The sequence below is a fragment of the Lathamus discolor genome, chromosome 3, assembly GCF_037157495.1.
Source record: "Lathamus discolor isolate bLatDis1 chromosome 3, bLatDis1.hap1, whole genome shotgun sequence".
NCBI lineage: Eukaryota > Metazoa > Chordata > Aves > Psittaciformes > Psittacidae > Lathamus > Lathamus discolor.
Window position 1 is genome coordinate 112256475 of NC_088886.1, and position 20070 is coordinate 112276544.

The window sequence follows — 20070 nt, forward strand, 5'->3', positions numbered from 1 at the left end:
ACTATCTCCTGCTCCCTGGGCTGTGTCTGCTCACCATAGCCTGATAACCAGCCATTCAGCCCTGCCCACCACCGCTGAGACCTGGGTCCAGTGGGGTGGGAAGAAGCGCTCAGGAGGCACAAATCCTGCTTCTAGGACAAACACACTCCAGCATTAGCCTGTGGCCACATGTTTGGTCACTTACTGGTGACCTGAGGGACTATTTTAGCACCTCGATAAGCCTATGAGATATAGGCTTGCACTGCACAGAGCCCAAAGACATACAAATGAACCTACTTCCTGGGGAGGGAATAGCAATGGCAGGCAATTATCCTAGAAAGAAAGCACTTGTCTTTTAATTTCATACTCAATTGAAAAACTTGGTGACATTTTCAAGAGATCATAATGTGACAGAAGAGTAGAAAAAAATGGCATCACAGTTAAATATTTATAGAAATGTGTTCTGCACTAGTACACACTATGAAGATGATGTGCAGCTGCCACCAGGTTCTCATGACAAAAACCCCAGGGACAGTGCTCAAAAACAGCCTGGTCATTTTGTAAGCTACAGGCTGCTTCGATCAAAAATAAAGAGCATGAAGAGTGTAAAGGTAATCCTAATGTGATAAAAACGTTGCATAACAGATCCCATCACTTATCACAGGACACACATCCCTCAGCTGACAGACAAGATAACTGCATCAGTGAAGGCACAGATAAACCCAACTTCCTTAAACTGTAGCAATCCCTGAAGAGGAGCACTGCTTCCCGCAGCCACAGCAGCCTCCTGGGCACCTCAGAGTGCCCAACAAGGGAAAGCTGCTCCAGCAAGTCAGGGGCTGGTGTGGCTGTGGGGCAGCAAACCCAAGCCTTCTCCCCACTCCTCCCCCAGCTTTATCATTATAAATTTTTATTAGATACTGTCAAATTGCTCCGGGCTGCTCCAATGCACAGCGTACAAGAACCCTCCCTCAATCCACCACCAACTACACAAATAAGACAGAAGAAACACAGTTCAGCCTCCTACTAATGCAAAAAAATTTAAACAGTGCTCCCTAATGAAGTGCATTTGCTCATGGCATGTTGATATTTCTTCAGCTGCATTCCCTCCCACAAAGTTAGAAATGCCTTCAAGATAACTAAAGGGAGGCAAAGCAAGCTGCTCCTAAGCCAGTTCCTCAGCCGTGCATGAAGTGTCCTGTTCATGTGAAGTCGATGCCTGCAATAAAGCTAGGGTGCCCCTTGCTTTTCTAATAAACATACTGAACGTGCCAACTCACCACCCAGCTCCTCCTACTTTTTCCCATGCAAGACCACAACACTTCCCCCATCATTGCATGGATCCACAAGAAAGCACAGCAACCCAAAGCAGAGACTGTGTTTAGGCCAGCACTCATGAAAGTACTAAAATGCCTCCAAGGTTCCCACACAGGTAATAAATAATGCTTGCAACCTCTCCAAAAGCCCTGTTGGGTCTCTCCTGCTCCGCAAGCCTGGTGGTTCAACAGGAGCAAAGCCAACCCCACCAGAAAGCATCACTTGGTAGCTAGAAGATGCCACATGGCAAAACTGCCAGGGTGTGACACGTACGCACAAAGATATCCATCATTTTAATGTCTGTCCTGCACTGGCAGTTAACGTGGCAGAAACAGCAATGCAAACACCATCTTTGCGGAGGACCAGACTCCACTCTCAGCTGTGCACAACTTCTGAGAAGTATTTGTAGGAGGGGCCCACACAGACATCTCCACCAATGGAGTCTGGCCAAAAAAATTCCATTAATCTAACGATCTGCTCTCTTTTAAACACTCACTAAAGCCATTACTATTATTATTCACTGAGATGCTGCAATAGCTGCTGATTGCCACTCCTATGAGGAAAGGGAAAGTTTCAACCCAAAAACTGCTAATCAAGGGAATAAGCATAAGACTAAAAATCTCTACTAATTGAAAGAAGAGGAAGCAGCCAACAACCAGGCCCCTGGCACCTTGAGTAAGTAGCAGTAACTCAGAAACCAAAATTAGGTCATTACTGAACATTGGAGAGTCAACATATGCAGCTTCCAGGGAGGTGTAGCAGACGTGTCCATGGATGTGGTTATCTGTCATACAGCACAAGGTCAGCCACACTAAAAGCTCAGCAGGAGAAGAGCAGCCACATTCAAGGCCTTAATCAGTGTTTTGGCTACGCTGCTCCACAGTTCAGGGAAACACTCCTTGTTTTTTACTAGCTTCTTTGTGAGAAAAGTTCTCGCTGCAGTAAACCGCAGTGCTAATGGTTCACCAAAGCATTAACACATGGCTCTCCCACGAGCCACCAGCTCGGCTGGGAGGCAGCACTGGGGCAAATGCAATGCATGCACCTCCGATGCAGAGCTATCACACAAGGAGCATCTTCTTAACAAGTGATTCCTAAACCCATCATTTCTGAAAACTGAATAAATCCAAACAGGACTTTTTCCAGTGTTAAAAAGGAGGCTGTTTCCTCCTTACGCACCTTTCTGTGGAACGCATTTTGGCACAGCAGTACCAGCTGAGAGAATATACCCAAATAAGCTTATAGATTAACCTTAAAAATATTACAAAAGCTATACTTTTTTCTCTGTTTTAATGTATAAATTTATATGACTATTTATGTATATAGCCTGGATTATTTTAACACAACTGTGCTTTGTACTAGAAACACAAGTATTACCCTGGTCTACACAGGCTATCTCACCTCAAGGATCACCACTTCCTCAGAGCACCTAAAACAATTTTAACAATTTACTGAATGCCTTACAAGTGCATCTGGGTAGTTTTCACTCCACTTGCTAAACAGAAGGAATAATTCACCTTTAACAAAGATTTGACATCAGACATAAAATAAACATTAGCAAAACCAAACAAACAATAGCTTTGAGCTAAGTAGAAGTCCTTTTCCGTTTCAGTTGCGCAACCTTTTGTCTCTGAGCCAACCAAGAATTCACTGCCAGAAAAGAATTTCATGCTTAATCAATTTTTGCCTCACTCACATTTGTAGGTATCAGAGTTCCTCATCTTAACTGAAAATCCTGTGTGCTCATGATGCACAGGCTGCCCTCTGCAATCACTGCAGTATCTGGGGATACAGGAGCAGTATCAGCATGCAAAAACTGTGAGCTGGTTTTCCTGCCCTGCTCGGTGAAACAACAAATTTCATTTGCATCTCACTTGCCGATGAAGGATACTGCTGCTGCTGAACACAAGGACTCAGCTCATGTAAACTCTTGCACAATTTCTTTTATATTCTAATTGAAGCACTTAATCTTCTGCCAAAATCTTTCTCTAGCACAGAGAAAGCCCACCTGCCTTCTAGTTTGAAAAACAGTCTGAATTTACAGACACAGCTTTATTTCTGGAAAGCATCTCTGTTGCTCACATACAAAGCAATGGCCCACAAACAGCTGGACAACTGTGGTAAAGATATAGTACCAACAATGGGCTGTACAAAGCTTTTGAAGACTCACCATGTGTGAAAGAGATACCTTGCTTAGGAGGAAAGGTCATCAGTCACATACCTGGACACATAAGCCTGCATGTGTACCGATCTGAAAGGTCATTTAATTTTAATCCATACAGAAGCTGACAGCTTCCTAAATTCCTCTTCTCCCATTCTTTTGCCATTTGATCCAAGACAGCTGAATCTCTTACTTTTCATGAATCCATTCAGCACAGCAAACACATGCAAGTAAAGCACTGCTGACTGTCTATCTCAGGTACTACAGGTTCTCATATAAAAGGATTTTAAAAATAATATTAAAAGCATTTCCCCCAAGTGTTTTGTGTACACCATCCACCTGCTCAGACATCTCTACATTAAAGAAGAAAATTGCCTTTTTTCCCACTGATAGAAAACACAGAATTAATTTCCAAGTCAAGATGATTCTTCAGAACCTCACAACCTCCTTTTATCTTCTCCCCTGAAACAAGCTCCCATTTTCCCCCTGAAACAAGCTCCACCTCTGCTTTGATACTGCCATTACTTCTCCAAAAGAGGTCTTCTGCATGGCATCAGTGCCGCAGCACTTCGCAGGGTGTGCTGGAGAGACTGCAGCACCAACCAGCTTTTTCAGACTGAAGTCTGTGGATGAATATAATCTCTCTCACCTTCATCTGGACTCAAAGGCTAATTATCTTTGAAATAAGCCTTGTGGTCAAAAAGAAAAGTTTCAATTCATACATATGTGCGTATGCAAAGAGGGACAAAAACCTCATCTCACCTCCAGAATACATCAGAAAATTAAATGCTGGAAGAGAAGGCAAGAAGCAAACAAAGCCATTAACTCTGTCCCAGACAAAACCAGTACAAAATGAGATTATTTTTTTAAATACATCAAAGAGAAAAGATGCCCTGAAACACCATAAAATAAACAAACTAAAATGTTGCTCTTCAGCTTCCGTTTAACTGTGCTAGACAAATGAAAGACTTTAAAGGAAAGCTGACATGGATCTGCAAAAGTGACTTCAAACAGCCAAATGCCAGCTGCCACATCCCAGATCCCCACTGTAGCTGGAGAGACACAGCACGGGCTTCCCAATGTGTCAAACACATGTTCACAGGGGGAGGCAGCCAACATTCCCATTTTCTTTTCCTAGGAGTTACAGCAAGTGCTGGGAAGTGGGGAAACATTATTTCTAACTTCTGTCCTGTTACTCAGATTTTGGGGGGCTCATAGCAATTCAGGCTTCCTTTTTCCAAAGGCAACAAGTGTATCTCTCAGTCCTTATCTCCCACTGCAGCACTGCGAAGCTTGTGAAAGATTCATGGATAAAAATTCTGTAAAGTTCTTGTTTTATTTACCAAAAACACCTCTGCACATTTGCCACACTTAGACATTCATCTACATGATCAAGAGAACAGGTATTTGTACTGGAAGCCCTGACACAGAGCAGAACTGTGTTTCTGCAGACACACTGCCACTTCCCTGCCTGGTGGGAGAGGATTGCTGAGAAGACAAGTCAACTTGGAGACAATTTTAAGAAGCTGTAGTTTTTAGAGAACAAGATTCACAATAATTCATGGAGTTAGCTGTAAGCTAGATGCTATCACAGAAGTGTTATTATCAAAGGCTTCATGGCTCAATCCATGGTGCCCTTTATTAATTATCACTACATTAAATTGACTTAACTCAGTTTACCTGAAGAGTGTTGTTGGCCATCAAGCGACATCTTACACAAATGCACTGAAAAATAACCTTAGAGCCAATGCCTTTTATAGCACTGGTATGCCAACCAAGCCCACAGTCCTCAATGGTATCACTACACCAGTGATTTGCTTACCATTGGCTCCTCAGTAAAACTGAACACTGCATTTCATATTGATGGCAGAATCACAGAATCACAGAATCCCAAGGCTTGGAAGGCAGGTAACATGCTTGCCTATGAAGGTGGAACACAATTATTTAGATTTGCAGTATCAGGCTTATTATGTCTGAGAGGAGACAAATACAACAATGACCTAACGTATCTGTGAGAACGTACACATACACAGAGGCTCTCATACACACATGCAACATCAAAGTGCCTATCTGACCATGCTTTAAGTTAAATATTTGTGATAGTTAATTTATTTGATCTTCTGTATTCGCAAGGCTCAGCGCTGGGCAGAAAGCCCTTTGAAGCACTCCCAAACACACTAAATTATTGGAAACGTTTGTCAGAAAACTGCTGTATAAGCTCTGCCAAGCTATCACCAATGCTTCACAGACCCTTTCAATAACGGTGCCACCCACCTCTGCTGAACAGCTGGCTTCAAACCATCAGAGGTAGGCATGCATTGTTTGTTTGCCTCTCTTGTGGGATGGAAAGCAGGACAAGAGAAGTCAGTAAAGGGACATGCTAGAGCATCAGATGGATGTATGACCAGAATTTCTGGATTTAACAATTTGCTTCTTCATTTTAATTGCTGGCTTCTGAAAGACTTCAGAAACTTTGCCAATTTGTGCAACCCTCTATTCTTCACTTTTGGCCTCAACTATACAGTCATTTTGCAGACAAACAAGTAACAGATGTACAGTGTATATTCACCCCAAATCCTTTTATAGTAAAATGATTTCTGGCCAAATAATACATGTTAAACAAGCAAACAAAAAAAAAAACACACACCACCAATTCTTGTATTTTAAGATATCTGCTACAACACCCAAACACACACTAAAGAAAAAAAAAAAGAAGCAAACAAAAAACAACCCAAGTTTTTTTCATATACTCCTCAAGAATCCAGGAAAAACTTTTGCCCTTAGCCAATACCACAGGGCAGAGTGGCCAGAACAGACCACAGATGTCGCAGAAGGCAAGGGCAGCTTTCTGGGCTCCTGCTGCCATCGCCAACCACTTTTGCCCACTGGATCAAGATATGATTTCTGAAAGGGCAGGAGGACACCATTAATATTCTGTGCTGTTCAGGCAACATGAAAGAAGTTTCTACGGGTTTTTCCCAAGGATCTTTCCAACATGGGAGTTTTCTCTGAGGCACAGACCAAGGCTGCACTGGCTGCCATCAGCCCAGCAGTCCTAGCACATTGCAGGTCAGTCCCCAGGGGCAAGGGCCACAGGGTCCCCGTGCAGAGGCATCCCCACTTGCCTCTCCAATGCCTGAGCTGGGAAGCTGCCGGGCAAGTTTCCAGCTTATGATCAAGTACACACAGTTGGTCTCAAGAGTTGCAATGCAGAGTCCTGGAGGTCCACGCATTGCACAGCGCGCATCTGAGGACCATTCATGTCCAATACAATGCAACTATTATGTTGCTTTATGAATATCCTTCCCAAATATATGTTTAACGCTGCACAGTTACAGAAGACAAGCACTTGTTTTGTTACAGATCCCATGGTAAACTGAAAACCAACATATGTCAAATTTCTATGGTATGTTAGTTATAACAGAGTACAGGCAAGTTAAACATCATCCAAGCGTTCATGCAATGAAACACTTGTAAAAAACAGTAAGACACTGTTTTAGGAAGAGACAAAGCCTAGGAAAAAATTATGCGCATGTTTTTCAGTGTATCTATATATAATGCTGTGCATCTTGAGTTATTAAAACTACAAAACAGATGATTAATGTCAAAACAATCAGACCAAGTGAAACGATACTCATTTAAAGCAGAGGAGCATATCACATACCTTCTGCCACCTACAGACTTCAAGTCCTTTGCAGAAGTAACTGGCAACACAGCATTTCTCAGTGGCAATGCAATGTAAAAGCACAGCCCTTCAGGGTGAACTGGAGTGATTGTATAAAGCCCAAGCACTAAAAACCTGCTCATTTTACTATACTGAACCTTCAGAACTGAAATTAGCAGGATGTGATAAATGGGAAATTACTGCTTTTTTAAGCAGCTGAAAGTGCTTTTACCTGACATACAGGCTGAGTGAGGCCTTCGGTTCCACTGATGCTGCAGCTCCTAACTGCTGGAGGCTTGGGCTAGATTTTTTTTTAACTCAATTATAAATCACATTGAGTAAGTTGGTGTCACTTATTTCCTATACCAAAATCCCTGATGGACTCTTCCAAACCAACAAAGAAGAAAACAAACAATAATTCAGCTCAGTTTGTGTAAAATGTGGCTGCACACCGCTCGCTGCAGAAGTCTTCCAGTGGCTGGAATGGCTGCTCCGCTGCCTGCGCACGCAATTTAAACTATTCCTTTTGGAACTAGCTGCTCCACAGCTAGTTTTCAGGTCTAATCTTTCGGGTATCAAAGGAAACCACGCTTACATCTCCCAGCAGTGAGAGAAAAACCTCCAGAGTGGAGTATGTTGCATCCGCAAGCACTCCAGGGGACCAACCACCACCCTGGAAAGCCTGTCTGAAACAGCCATGCCTTCTGCTGTCACGCAAACCTTCCAAGGACACAGCACCCAAAAGGAACAAAGAAAAACAACTACTTCCCTTGCAGTTTTCTTTATGGCTTCCTGCACTGGAAAATATTTTGATCCTGATCATGATGTGATTAATTCAAACTCAAGAGGCAGCCCAGATGCTTAAAAATAAACTGGTACTGTAGAGCATTGCTGCATTAGCATGTTTTGCATAATTCATTTCATCGTGCTGTGGAGAGCTCTTCAGTTCCCGCTCCATGCAAGGTCACGATGGCAGCACAGGCACGTGCTCCTCCTTGGCTTCCTCCAGGCAGAGCCAGGCATCAGCATTCCCTGCCCAATTGAATCAAGCAGAGGAGAAGGTCTGCAAGCAACGCAGAGGGTGGCTGCAGAGATTATGGTATTACCTCCAGGCCTGTTTCACTGCCTCCCCTGGAGGATCACCCTTGAAAGCTGTAAGCAGGGTAAAAACCTTACCATTTTTTAAACAACTTTCAATTCCTGCTATAGAAGAACACTCTATTTAGGAGTACCCTATTAGCACCTTGATTTAAAAGGAGCTCAACAAGAGTCAGGCTGATGACACCTTTTCACATGAAGCTTCACATTTGGTTAGGCACAAGCCAGCTCACCAACATCTGCCAGACAAGTCCCCTCACACACAGGAGCACATCAGTGAGCCATGGTGTGAACAGCACTAAACTCCACTGAGGGACATCACTCACTCCTGACAACAGCTTATGCAGCAGAATCCACAGCAGAACCAAAGAGGTTGATTTAACTTCCTCATGCTGCAAGTCAGCACTGGGCATCAGTGCTGACGTGGGACCATTTCATCTGGACATAAGTCGAGATGGTGCCCACTGGAGCAGAAACCTGCCCCATGACACCCTTCCCCAGCCCCCTCCTGCTCATACCCCCTCAAGAAGCTGCAGCTCCAAAGCAAGTGTCACAGAAGGAACAGTAGTTGGGTCAGCACAGAAAAGCAAAAGCAAAACTGAAATCAGTCACAGGGATTTTCCACCTAAAAATTAACAGCAGGCTGTATTCACGCTTGCTTCTCTGCTGTCGAGTTGGAAGAACACCACTGAAAAAACAGCGTAAACGCTGAAAGCTCAAGTCTAAAAAATGTATTTGGGGGGAGCAGGCAGGAACTGGCACTAAGTCTGCCTTTAGTAACACCCCAATGACCACACAAAAGATCAGAAAGAGAATGTCAAAGCTTGGTTTCACTTCAGGATGCATTCCAAGCTACAAATAATGAGGAAAAATTCCTGTAGGGCATCTTACTCCCTTAGCTAAGAACTGACAGACCAAGATGACAGATTTAAACCACCTTTTCTAACAGACTTGGGGGAAAGAAAACATTTTATTCAGCAGGTGCCAGCCTCAATGCAAGAGCAAAAGACTGCCTGGACCCTGTTAAGAACAGATATGGCGTTGATCCAACACAAAGCACCAGACCAGTCCCTTTTGCAACTGCAAGGAGCACCCAGCACCTAAAACCCCAGCAGGTCCCTTCTTCTCTTAAGTAGCCATACAAGCATCAGAAATGGGTTGATAATTAGCACATGCAGCTTCAGACAGCTGGTTTGTTTTAAAAAGGATTTCTTTTAAAAGTTGCCTGAATAATTTACAATCTTTATCAAATGATGCAAAAATGTCATAAAAATAATAAGTACCACCATGAACTTTTGAATAAACACACAAGGGAAATCAAACATTTGTGTTCGGTTTTGTGTTTGTGCTGGGGTTTGCTATTAGGGGAGGGGAAGAGGGAGTTTCTGTAGACTTTAATACCTTTTCACACAGCACGGAAAGCTAGTGATTTGGGTTTTTTTAATGAAAGTCTAAAGGCAGACTCCAGTGGCTCCAAGTCATTCACTTGTCAATCAAAAACAATTCAACAGCTACTGTTTTATTTAAGATCAACTTGTAAATTCTGAATTTCACTTTGCACCTCTCTTAAGTTCTTTCTTCAGCAGCACCCATTACATCCCCCTTACACACCATGGCAGAAGAGACCATTTAACACTTCAGGGCCAAGTTTTGCGTGACCTTGCTTGTGAAGACAAAATAAAACAACTTAAAAACAAACAAAACTTTACCTTGAACACAAGGTTAAGGAACTTGACAGAAATGCTTGACAAAGCTTTAATGCACTGGAGGAAAGACGATGTTGCAGCCTAGGGAAAAAGACAGGGGAGCCTGCTAGCTCATGCTCAGCAAGAGGAATTCAACACCTGCAAAAGTGATCACTCCGTGAGCCCAAGGGGCACTGCACACAAGCCATCCCAGAGGCGGGGAGCTACCAGAAACCACACCATGAGCTAACCCCACCAACACTGTGCAGAGACCTGTCCACTTCCCAGAAGAAACACGGGACTTCCAACCGCAGCATCTAAGGGGTCCTCCCCAGATTCCTGCACAATAAAGGAGCTGCAGGTGGGAAGCAGGGTCTGTACTGCAAACAAACCCTGTGTACACTTAAAGGGAGAAGAAAAAAAGAAAGAATCCTGCCGAGTTCATAGAAGTACAAGTTTCTCACCCCATTTGGTTTTCCACCTTAAGCAGTTGATTGACCTGTTGTTATTCACCTTAGACAAAAGCACAGGGTAATTTGGAAGAAAATACAACATGATGATGATGAGTTTATAAAGCACACAGCACAAAACCACTTAGGAAACCTCTATGCCATCATTACCATAACTGGGTTTGCAGATTGAGGCTTTGACACCCACCCGAAGCAGCAGTCCCTTCCCAGAACAGTCCAGGCCCTTTGCGGAGAGGGATCCAGCCCCACTGCTTGGGCATAAAACAGCTATCTCTTTCACCTGGGTCTTTTGATAAAAAGCTGACTACTTTCTCTCAGGCTATTCAGAGCTTAAGCACAAGTGACACACGCAGTTTGACAGAATGGGTTCATACCTCCATCACTGGAGACCAGTATATTAACATTATTTTGTATGGAAAAACGGTACACAGAAAAATACATGCATCTACATCATCTTAGCTATTTAAGTCTTCCAGGTTTCCAGGATCTGAAATTAATTTTAGGAATATGACTAACTTGCTAGTAGCTAAATACCCACTACAGTATCCTCATATTCCACTCAAAAAAAAAGCCCAGTTTACAAAAATATTCTTCTGTGATGTCTAGGTGGAAAAACTTACAAATGCCATCTACTGATTTACAAAGCAGCTTGACAGATATGTCACCACCAAGTAATACTTCTCTCTGTAAGTTTAACTCTTTAGAAATATATATATACAAAACAATGCGCTTTATTAGATTGTTTCTTCAAGCAAATGTGTCACTGATAGAATCATTTAAATAATACCTTGAGGAAAGAGCCCACTGGTAGTGTCTGTCAGAGACGAAGCCTGAACAAGAAAACACAACAGGTCTTTTCAATATCTGAATTTTATAATCCCCCTTCTCCTGAAGATTGTTCCTAAATCTAATTTTAGTGTTTCCCAACTTCCATAGCATTGCTTTAAAATTCCACAAAACTAATTCAAGTTACCCTGACAGGAGAGTAAAGGATCTCAACTGAAATTCATTGCAGAAGAGTTCTGTTAAATTTAGGAATTACAATAAGGAATCCAGGGCTCCACCATCCCCGTTGAAGCAAGGGAACTAATACTACCTCGCAGATATCTCCTGCAGCCATGTCATGCTCTTTAATGATTTGCAGATTCTAAACCATACATATTATAAAACAATGCATAATATATTTGATAGACGATTAGGAAGAGGAATGGAAAACAGCTGGAAAATGTTACAGAGTTTTCACACTGAGCTTTCAAATTCTTCAGCAATAGACACTGAAACTTCCCTGACTGGTACGGAAAATGATGCTTAGACAAGATCTCCAATGAAAAAGGAAATTCTAGCAAAACAAAGAAGCTCCTCTGAGCAAAGCCTCATGTGAATGCAACAGAAGCAGAGATGATGTCCTGCCTTTAAGTAGGTACCATTATGTTAAACTGAGGACAGAGCAGGGCTGGAAGCGGGGCAACAGAAACACCTCTTTCCTTCACGTTTTCCTCACGCTTCAGACGCCTCTCTCCATCCTCCAGGACCGGGCACAGAAGACTCCTTTGTAAAATAAAACACCACTTGGTGGGGGTAAGAGGATATTTCCTGTTAACCTCACTGCAGATTTGTAATCCAGCAGTCAAATTATGTCAATCACAGCTCATTAGGCAACAATTTACCCTGCCAACTCTTTCCTGGCTGCTTCCTCCAAACCACGTGTCACTTGCAAACGTGCAACCCCGTTACCAGTTCAGAGAAAGACCACCCTGCTGCAGGAGCTGGAAGCCTGAGTTTTACCCCCACATCTCCAAACACACGACTCCCTGCACTGGTGCCATAATGTCTACAGACACATTCGGCGCACTTGGTTTGCAATGGCGCTCATGCATGCTGAGCAATGGCTCCCTATGCAATAAATTAGGGTTGGTTACCAGAACTCACGATTACGCACTCTTCCCCCATGTGTCCCTACGATAAAGCCAGGAAAAGGATCCAACACAGCTGAGAAGGAAAAGCAAACATGTTGAGGAAGGGGCAACGGTGGAAGGTTCCTGCAGGCTCAAACCAGAGTGCTGGCAAGCTCAAAGTCAGTGCTACAGCTCGGATCCTACTCTCAGCTTATCCAGCACCCCTCCTGGGCAAATTGGGAACTAGGTGACAATCACACGCAGTCTCTTTCCTGGACTTTACACTCTTGCATAGACTTTAAACTAAGGGAGTTAGTTCACACGTTCTGCTGAAAGAGGAGACTTTTCTTCAGTTTGAGAGGATGGAAGAAACACTTGGCTTACAGACAGAAACCTGGATCTCTCTTGGGTTATCCTCCACATTTTTCACCTTGAAGTACATCCCATCAAATACAATGTCTTCCTGAAACACACAGACAGACCCTGCTCCTCACTAGCAGAGAAAAGCACAAATCTCAACACAACAAACAAGCCAGGGTAGCACATTCACTGCTCCAGTCCCAAAACCAGTACCAGGAGACACAAACCCACAGGGAAAATCCTCTCGTGTCATCTGTCCAGCAGGCCAAGAGGTGTGACACAGACAGACCTGGCCATCGCTGTCCTTCACCTCTGTTGGGCACTGCCATACAACAAGCTCAGTGCATCCTCTGTGATGCCAATAGCACAATTACAGACCGAAGGAGTGTATTAGCACAGTCAGATTTGAGAGCTTCACCAAAAAAGTGTGACCTGGAGCACTTCCCATCATCTCCTGCAATTTATGCACCTCAAACCTCAAAGAGCGAGGCTAACCAAGGAGGCAATAAGGTGACTGTGTATGTTTGAAGCAGACAAGCTACTTCACCAGAGACCTTTCTCAAGGTTAAGTCTGCTAACAACCCAGCAAATGCAAGCTAGCACACACATGCAGCACCTCCAGCTGCACTGCTGCTCATCCACCCCTTTGCTGAAGGGACCACAGAGATCCTACAGATCAGAACAGTATGTTCAAACTGAAAAAATTAAAACAGTCAATTGTCATGGCATCTGCTGTAAAAACATGGCCAACCTGTGCTCCCCTCACGGACATGGATGTGTTTAAGCGGGCTATGGCTCACTGTGCTGGTTCTGCACAAGGAGAAAAGAATAAAACCTGAAAATAGTCTTGTGACACTGCACAGGAGGAACCTTTCCCGCATGGCCCCACTCTTTACACACAGAAACAAACCACTCTACATGATGACTGTACCTGCATGCAGCTGCACCTCAACCAAGCTGAATGTTCATCAATGTCAAGAACAGTCTTGGAAACTTCATTAGTGGTATGAAAATTGCTACTGTCAGCAAAGCCCTTCAGGACCTCAACAGGGCTCTCTGAGGGCATAAGCAATGCCCGTGCCAGGCTAATTTAAGGCAGCATGTAAAGAAGGTCAGATTTAGTCCTACAACCTTCAACATCTTCTTCATACTCTCATCTCCTGACTAATCCTTTCTCCCAACAGAAAATATTCCCCATCTTTTTCCCCGACCATCATTCCTTTCTCATTAATCCCTACTCTTCCACTGCCTACCCCATTCTGGGGTTTGACCAGTGGCACAGTCATGCTCCCCTCAGAGCCACAGAGAAAACAAAGTAATAACAGCCTAGGAGTTCATTCTTTCATATATTGGTCAGATATTTCCTGGAAGCTGCAACAAACCCCAGCCATCCTCAGCTGGCTTCAAGAACAGGCTGAAGGCAATTTTGGGCTGTTCCAGCAGTAGTGTTTTGGCCCCATCTCACAGCTCCTCCCGATGGGAGCACAGCATCCAACACCCCATTTGTACAAGCACGCATCTGCATGGCCTGCCTCCCCCTCCAGCAAAGCGACAGCATTTGTCCTCTGACCCTTCATTTAAATCCATCTTCTAAAAACAGATGCCATTCACTCCTTTCAAGTACCTCAAGAAATTACAGACACGATCCTGTTATCTCCCATATTTACGTTATACGTATCTAGCGCACTATGCTTTCCCAAAGGATGACTCTTCCTTGTACTGATCTCATCAATTGGTCCTAACTCAAAACCACTAATCTTCTCCTGCAGACCACGCACACAGATTAAGCCAGGCACCCTTTTGGTAGGCGTAGATGAATCAAAACTCGATTCTGCACCATGGCGCTGCTTGTGGGGGCATCTTCCACCTGCAGAACTACCACAGGATTCCCCGACGAGAGCAAGGCAGGATCAGGCTTTTTCCACTGTGCCTAATAATTGTAACATCTCACTCACCATTTGGCTCGTCAGTGGGGGTTCCTGACTGAATAGGCTTATTCTTTTCTTAGACATGATAATCTAATTGGGTCTAACCAGAAATAATCCCCAACACACACCAGTTTGTGAATCCTCACTCAGCACCAGGAGTATTTAAAATACCAGAGGGGTTGCTCTAGTATCTGATACGGGAATTACTCTCACAACAGCTCGCCTTGCTGGGTTTCACATGGCATTAGAGGGAACGCAGGGCATGGCATGCACATGGGCTTTATTCACTCTCCTGACCTAGCTTGTTTTTCATATAAACGTTGGTCAGAAGTAAGAAACACATGGAAAAACAGATGGGTCACGATAATCTCACAGCGCTCAGATACCTAGAAAACAGGACGTTTGCCCAAAACGCTCCCATGCAACACCAACGGAACCACTGTCTTTGCCTGGTCAAGTTCTCCTGTGGCTGTGATCTTAAAACACCGAGTCCGTCGAGCTGCTCAGGAGAAGGGAAAGGAATGGAATGAAGACCAGAGCTCGACAGGACCGCCGGCAGCCCAGAACCAGCCCGGGTGAATCGCACACACGTGCTGGGGACTCGGGGGCAGCAGAACCAGCGTGTCCACGGGACCCATCGCCCCACAGACGGCCTGGGGGCGCGGGCTCCTAGAAAGGGCCAGGCCGAGGCGAGGCCGCCCCACGGGCTCCGCATCGGTCCGCCCGCTGCCCTCCGCCGACGGCCCGGGCCGGCACCGCCACAACCCGCCGCGGGCTTTGCTCTCCCGGCGGCTCCTCACAGGTTCGCTCGCGAGGAGGGGCAGACCCGGGCGCGTAGGAACCGCGTCGGCTCGGGGAAAGGCGGCTCTTCGGGGGCTCCCGAGACAAAGAGCCGCAGCCGGCACACACGCCTGGCCCCGCTCCGCTGCCCTCCCGCCCCCTCCGCCGAGGCCCCGGCCCCGTCCCGCCGCCTCCGGCCGGGCCGCGGGATGCGGGCGACACCGTCCCGCAGAGCCCACCTGTGCCCCCGGCCCCGGCGGAGACCGGGCGGCCGCGCCGCCGGGAGGAGAGCGCGGCGGGGCAGTTCCCGTCTCAGTCTCCAACTTTTCCCCGGCTCCCAGCCACGCAGCAGCCGCACCCCGCGCACGGCCCCGGGCCGGGCGCGGGGCCCCCAACTCTTCCTCAGCCCCTCCGCGGAGGCCCGCGGGCGGGCGGCAGAGCGTGGCGCCCTCGCCCAGGCAGCCCGACCCGCTCCCCACAGACAATGGGACCGGCACTCACCAGGACCACTGCGAAGCGCTCCTCCAGCTCACCGGGCTCGGGCATGGGCAGCTTCAGAGGTACGCTGTGCGCCCTGAACTCCGTCTGCTGCGAGTCCACGCTCCCCGCGTTGCCCATGGCGGCGGCGGCGGCAGCCCCTCCGCGCTACCTCCGCGCTCCGCGCCGCCGAGCCAGGCGGGCTCCGCGCCCCGCGGTCGCCCTCTAGCACCGACGGCGGAACGCCGCGCCGCCGCCCGTCATGGCTCGCCGCCCTCGCCCTCCCCCCGGGGCGGGCTCGCTACGGCTCCGACTGCGGCTCGGCGGCGGCTCCCCCGCATGCCGCCCCGCGGCCGGCACGGCCCGCACAAAGCCCCGCTCCGCCCCCGGCCCGGGGCGCGCTGGGACTCGTAGTCCCACCGCCGTCCGGGGGAGGGCCGTTCGGGAAGGGGCTGGCTGCGGGGATGGCGGGGGCCTTGAGCGTGGGTGGGGGCTGAAGCGACCCCTTGGCGTCCATTTTCCCTCGGCGGGTTGCGCTGTCCCCGCAAGGCTCCCCCAGGCAGCCAGCCTGTCGCCGGCTGCCCTCAGCTTTGGCCGTGGGGGTCTGCGTGTGCGGGGCGGTGGGCCCCGCGGTGTGCACCTCCAGGTGCCTGAAGTGGTGTTGCACTGAGGGACACCGCCTCTGCGGCTCAGGGGCCTCTTGGCTTCGAGTGGCGGGGCAGCCTTCTGTACGCTGAGGGGATTCTAGGAGCTGCGGCCCTGCTTGCTGCCCCCCAGTTTGCACCTTGATTTAGTGATACTGCAACAGCGGGATGATCAGTCTCAGGGTGACACCACCCCAACAAACCCGTACTCGAGACAACGGAGCCTCAGCGTAATCGGGAGGATCATCTTCCAACCGTATCAAAGCTGCCTGGTCTTCAGATGCTATTTATCGTTTCTTTATCGTTCCTGGCAAGTGCTCTCCAACACGGTGTTCAAGCATTGTGGTGGTAAAACCCAGACCCCACTAATACTTTAACCTGGGCCGTGTGCAGAGGCTGAGTCAAAACCGCAGCGCCAGTGGCATGGTACCTCAGTATCTACATCCAGTTTGGGGAAATCCTGCCATGCAGCTTGAGATGCTATCAACCCGTATGGTGACTGTGCTGCCTTGCACTTAACATCTGGTTTATTCTCCAGTGCAAGACCTAATTCCTGTCACGCACACACACACACCCCAATCCATATCCCATTGCCTTATAATAACATTAGATTATCCTTCCAGAGAAGAACGATTTTCACTCAGCTTTCACCTTCACAATGACACTCCTACTGCTATTTCTCCTCCAGATCATCACTTCAGTCCATTCCTGCTTTGTCATCCCAGAGTGGGGGTGTGCGTGTGTGCCACTTTAGTGCTCTGCATTGTGCCAGCTCACAATTGCAGATAAAGCTACAAACATTGTTAAGGGCTCTCCATTATTATCTGTGAAGTTCTGCCTTTTGCTGCCAGGTAGTTCAGGGAACTCGGTAAATCTCATGAATGAAGATACACAATGATGACTAGCGCTGTTACCTGACAGCTAGCAGTAAACATACCAGTGCACTCTGCAGTGGGATTTGTATAAATTTCTCCTGTGATGTGGAGGCGTTTCTGATTTTGCCTGGTAGGAGATGGTAACTACCTACATGGAGGTTAACTGGGGAGGGGGAAGGCAAAAAGATAAACATTATTGGTTAGAAAATGACCGTTTCCTAATTTTCGTTATCTGGGATGACAGTTGTCCTAGAGGCACAGCTTGCAAAGCTGCCACAAAAGCAACACCCTGGGAGTCGTGCTGCAACACACACTCCTGCAGTCAAAACCCAACGAAGTGACAGTATGCTTTTCCATGTGTGTCCTCTAAACCTCTAAATTCAATGCCCTAATTCTAATTAAAGACGTAATACATTCACAGCTGGGATGGTGAGCAGCACACCCTGTCCTGGCTTGCACCTCACCAGGGCACCTTGCCCATGGAGCATCAGCCAGCACAGGACTTGGCCCGGGACCCTGAGTGATGCTGAAGGTGTGGATTTCCGCTCCACAGGTGCCAGGAAGGGTTACCCGAGGGACAGGTGAGAATTTCATATAAATCTTTTGTTAAAAGCCTAAAATTCTTGCAGTATTCTTATTAAACAAAGTTTTAAAATCCTGGACAGTTCTTGGGAGTTAATGTTACTGTCAATAGTGAAGGAATTAGTAACAGATACTTTTCCTGATGTCTTTTATCTAAGACTATCATAATTCTTTGAAAGATTAATCAGTTAATTAAGCTGCTGTGAGATAAAGGAACATTGGACTATCACAGATAACAGATGAGGGTCAGGGCACTGACGACGGTCTTTAGCCAGGGATCCTTTAGTCTTCCAACAGCAAATTGCCAGCTGTTCTGAGCAGTCGCCATTCCCCAGGCTCCTGTTGTGGAGCAGGGTGCCTGAAGCCGAGCACTGCAAACCAGGAATCACCCACCATTAGCCCTCAGCTCCCTTTCAAACCCCGCAGCAAACGCAGTGCTGAAGTGTCCCAGCTACAGCAGTTATGTGGTATAGGGAAGCGTTACTTGCCTTACATTGCATGTGGGAAAAGGAACATGGCACACCTTTACAGAGAAACCTGAATGTCCTGTTAATTACCTACAACAAACTTACTCCAATAATGAGGAGTCCTGGCATTTTCCAGTCAATACCTCCCACCATGGAAGCACTTGTGATCCTTAGTTTTCTGAATCAAGGGGATTTCTAAGTCACTCTGGACAAAGGGAGTTGTTCGGGGACTGGGAGCTGCTGCTAGCCATGCATACCTGGGAAAGGTTAGGATAATTGCAGGGCAAACTGGATTCTTTGGCTTACATTTAGGCAAGAAGCCAAAGGCAGCTCTAAGTTGTGCTATGAGGCATATTCAGTTCAAAAACAGACTTGCAAAATTTTTAATGAAACTAACCATCGTGTATGGTGATGATTTATGCAGTAGTGCAAAAGAAAGGGATTCTTTAAAAGAACAAGATGATTTTTGAGCAATTTGTTGTAGTCTGTAACTGGGATGTTGACATTTGCAAATGTCAAAATTAGTGTGGCAGCATTGCTAAATAAAAAAGCTACCTACCTGGCTCACACTTAAGCTAAAGAGTCTATTCTGGGATCAAAGTTAATAAACAAGACCTTATTTCTTTTGCATTTATTAATTAAAATCAGATATACAATGTGTAATTTATAGAGCTCATCCCAGGCACCTCGGCAGCTCATGCTGAGGGATGGCCACTAGGGAAGTTGTTGGCTGCACCAGGATTAATGGCTGCACCAGCTCTGCAAGGGCCTTTTCCTTGTGCACATGTGGAATTTCACTGGGGAATGAGACAAATACTTCTCAGCCTTTACTGAAGCTAACCAATACTTCTGCTTGTCACCAACATCTCCACAGTGAAACAAAGATGGACGTCTGGGGCCAAGTCCTGCTGTGAACCAGCGTTCTATGGAAGAAACTCCAAAAGTAAAATAAGATTGTTTTATGAACCCTCATGTTCACCCATTGCTCAGCATTTCCAGACAGATCCTGAGCGGACACTTCAGTGAAGTTCCGGGTGATCTGTCAAAATGTTCTTAAAGCTGGAGGGTCAGGCTTTAATTAATAGCTAGATCCTAGCTCAGCAGTGGTAAAGGTAGTATTCATTCAGAATAAAGATGTAGTGCAACCATAAACTCCCATCACGAGAGCTGAGTGGTGTACACTTAAGAAGAGATTGATTGCAGCGCATGAGCAGCTGACCTTGCCTAGACAACTACAGAGGACTTCTTCTGCAATAAATGTAAAAACAAAATAAATAGGCTGCTTTCTGAGACCAGTCTTTTCAAGGAAAATCAGCTTCTGCAGGGATTTTCTGATGATTGGAAATAAATACTTGCTAGTCTTCATCCTCGTGCACATCCACTGTTAAAGAAGGTGAGGTTTCACTTCAGTTCATCATGTTTTACCTAGCACGACATATCTGCTATCTACTTCAGTGTCTATTAGCTTTTATTTATAGCAGTTTCCAACAAGCACCAGAAACCTGCCTTATCTAGCCTCAACAGATTGTAGAAATAAGTTGCAAAATAAAGGTCAGGCCTGTTAGCCTTAGTGTTATTGTAGGTTATCTTAGAACAGCATGCATTTTTTTTTTTTTTTTTGAGAATTAACGAAATACAAATCTAAAAACCACCTGGAACCTGGAAAGTTTGCAGTCATTCCAAAGGCC

At 46.2% G+C, this 20070-nt stretch overlaps 1 protein-coding gene across 5 annotated transcripts in view; it reads right to left on the reverse strand.

Annotated features, from left to right (window-relative positions):
- FMNL2 (formin like 2) overlaps positions 1-16129 on the reverse strand; it is a 148938-nt gene extending 132809 nt beyond the window's left edge. For all 5 annotated transcript variants that reach the window (XM_065671210.1, XM_065671213.1, XM_065671211.1 and 2 more), the window contains exon 1: positions 15839-16129. In XM_065671210.1, coding sequence (XP_065527282.1) covers positions 15839-15955 — 117 coding nt within the window. In that variant the 5' untranslated portion in view covers positions 15956-16129. The remainder of the gene's footprint in view (positions 1-15838) is intronic.
- Between the last annotated feature and the right edge of the window lie 3941 nt (positions 16130-20070).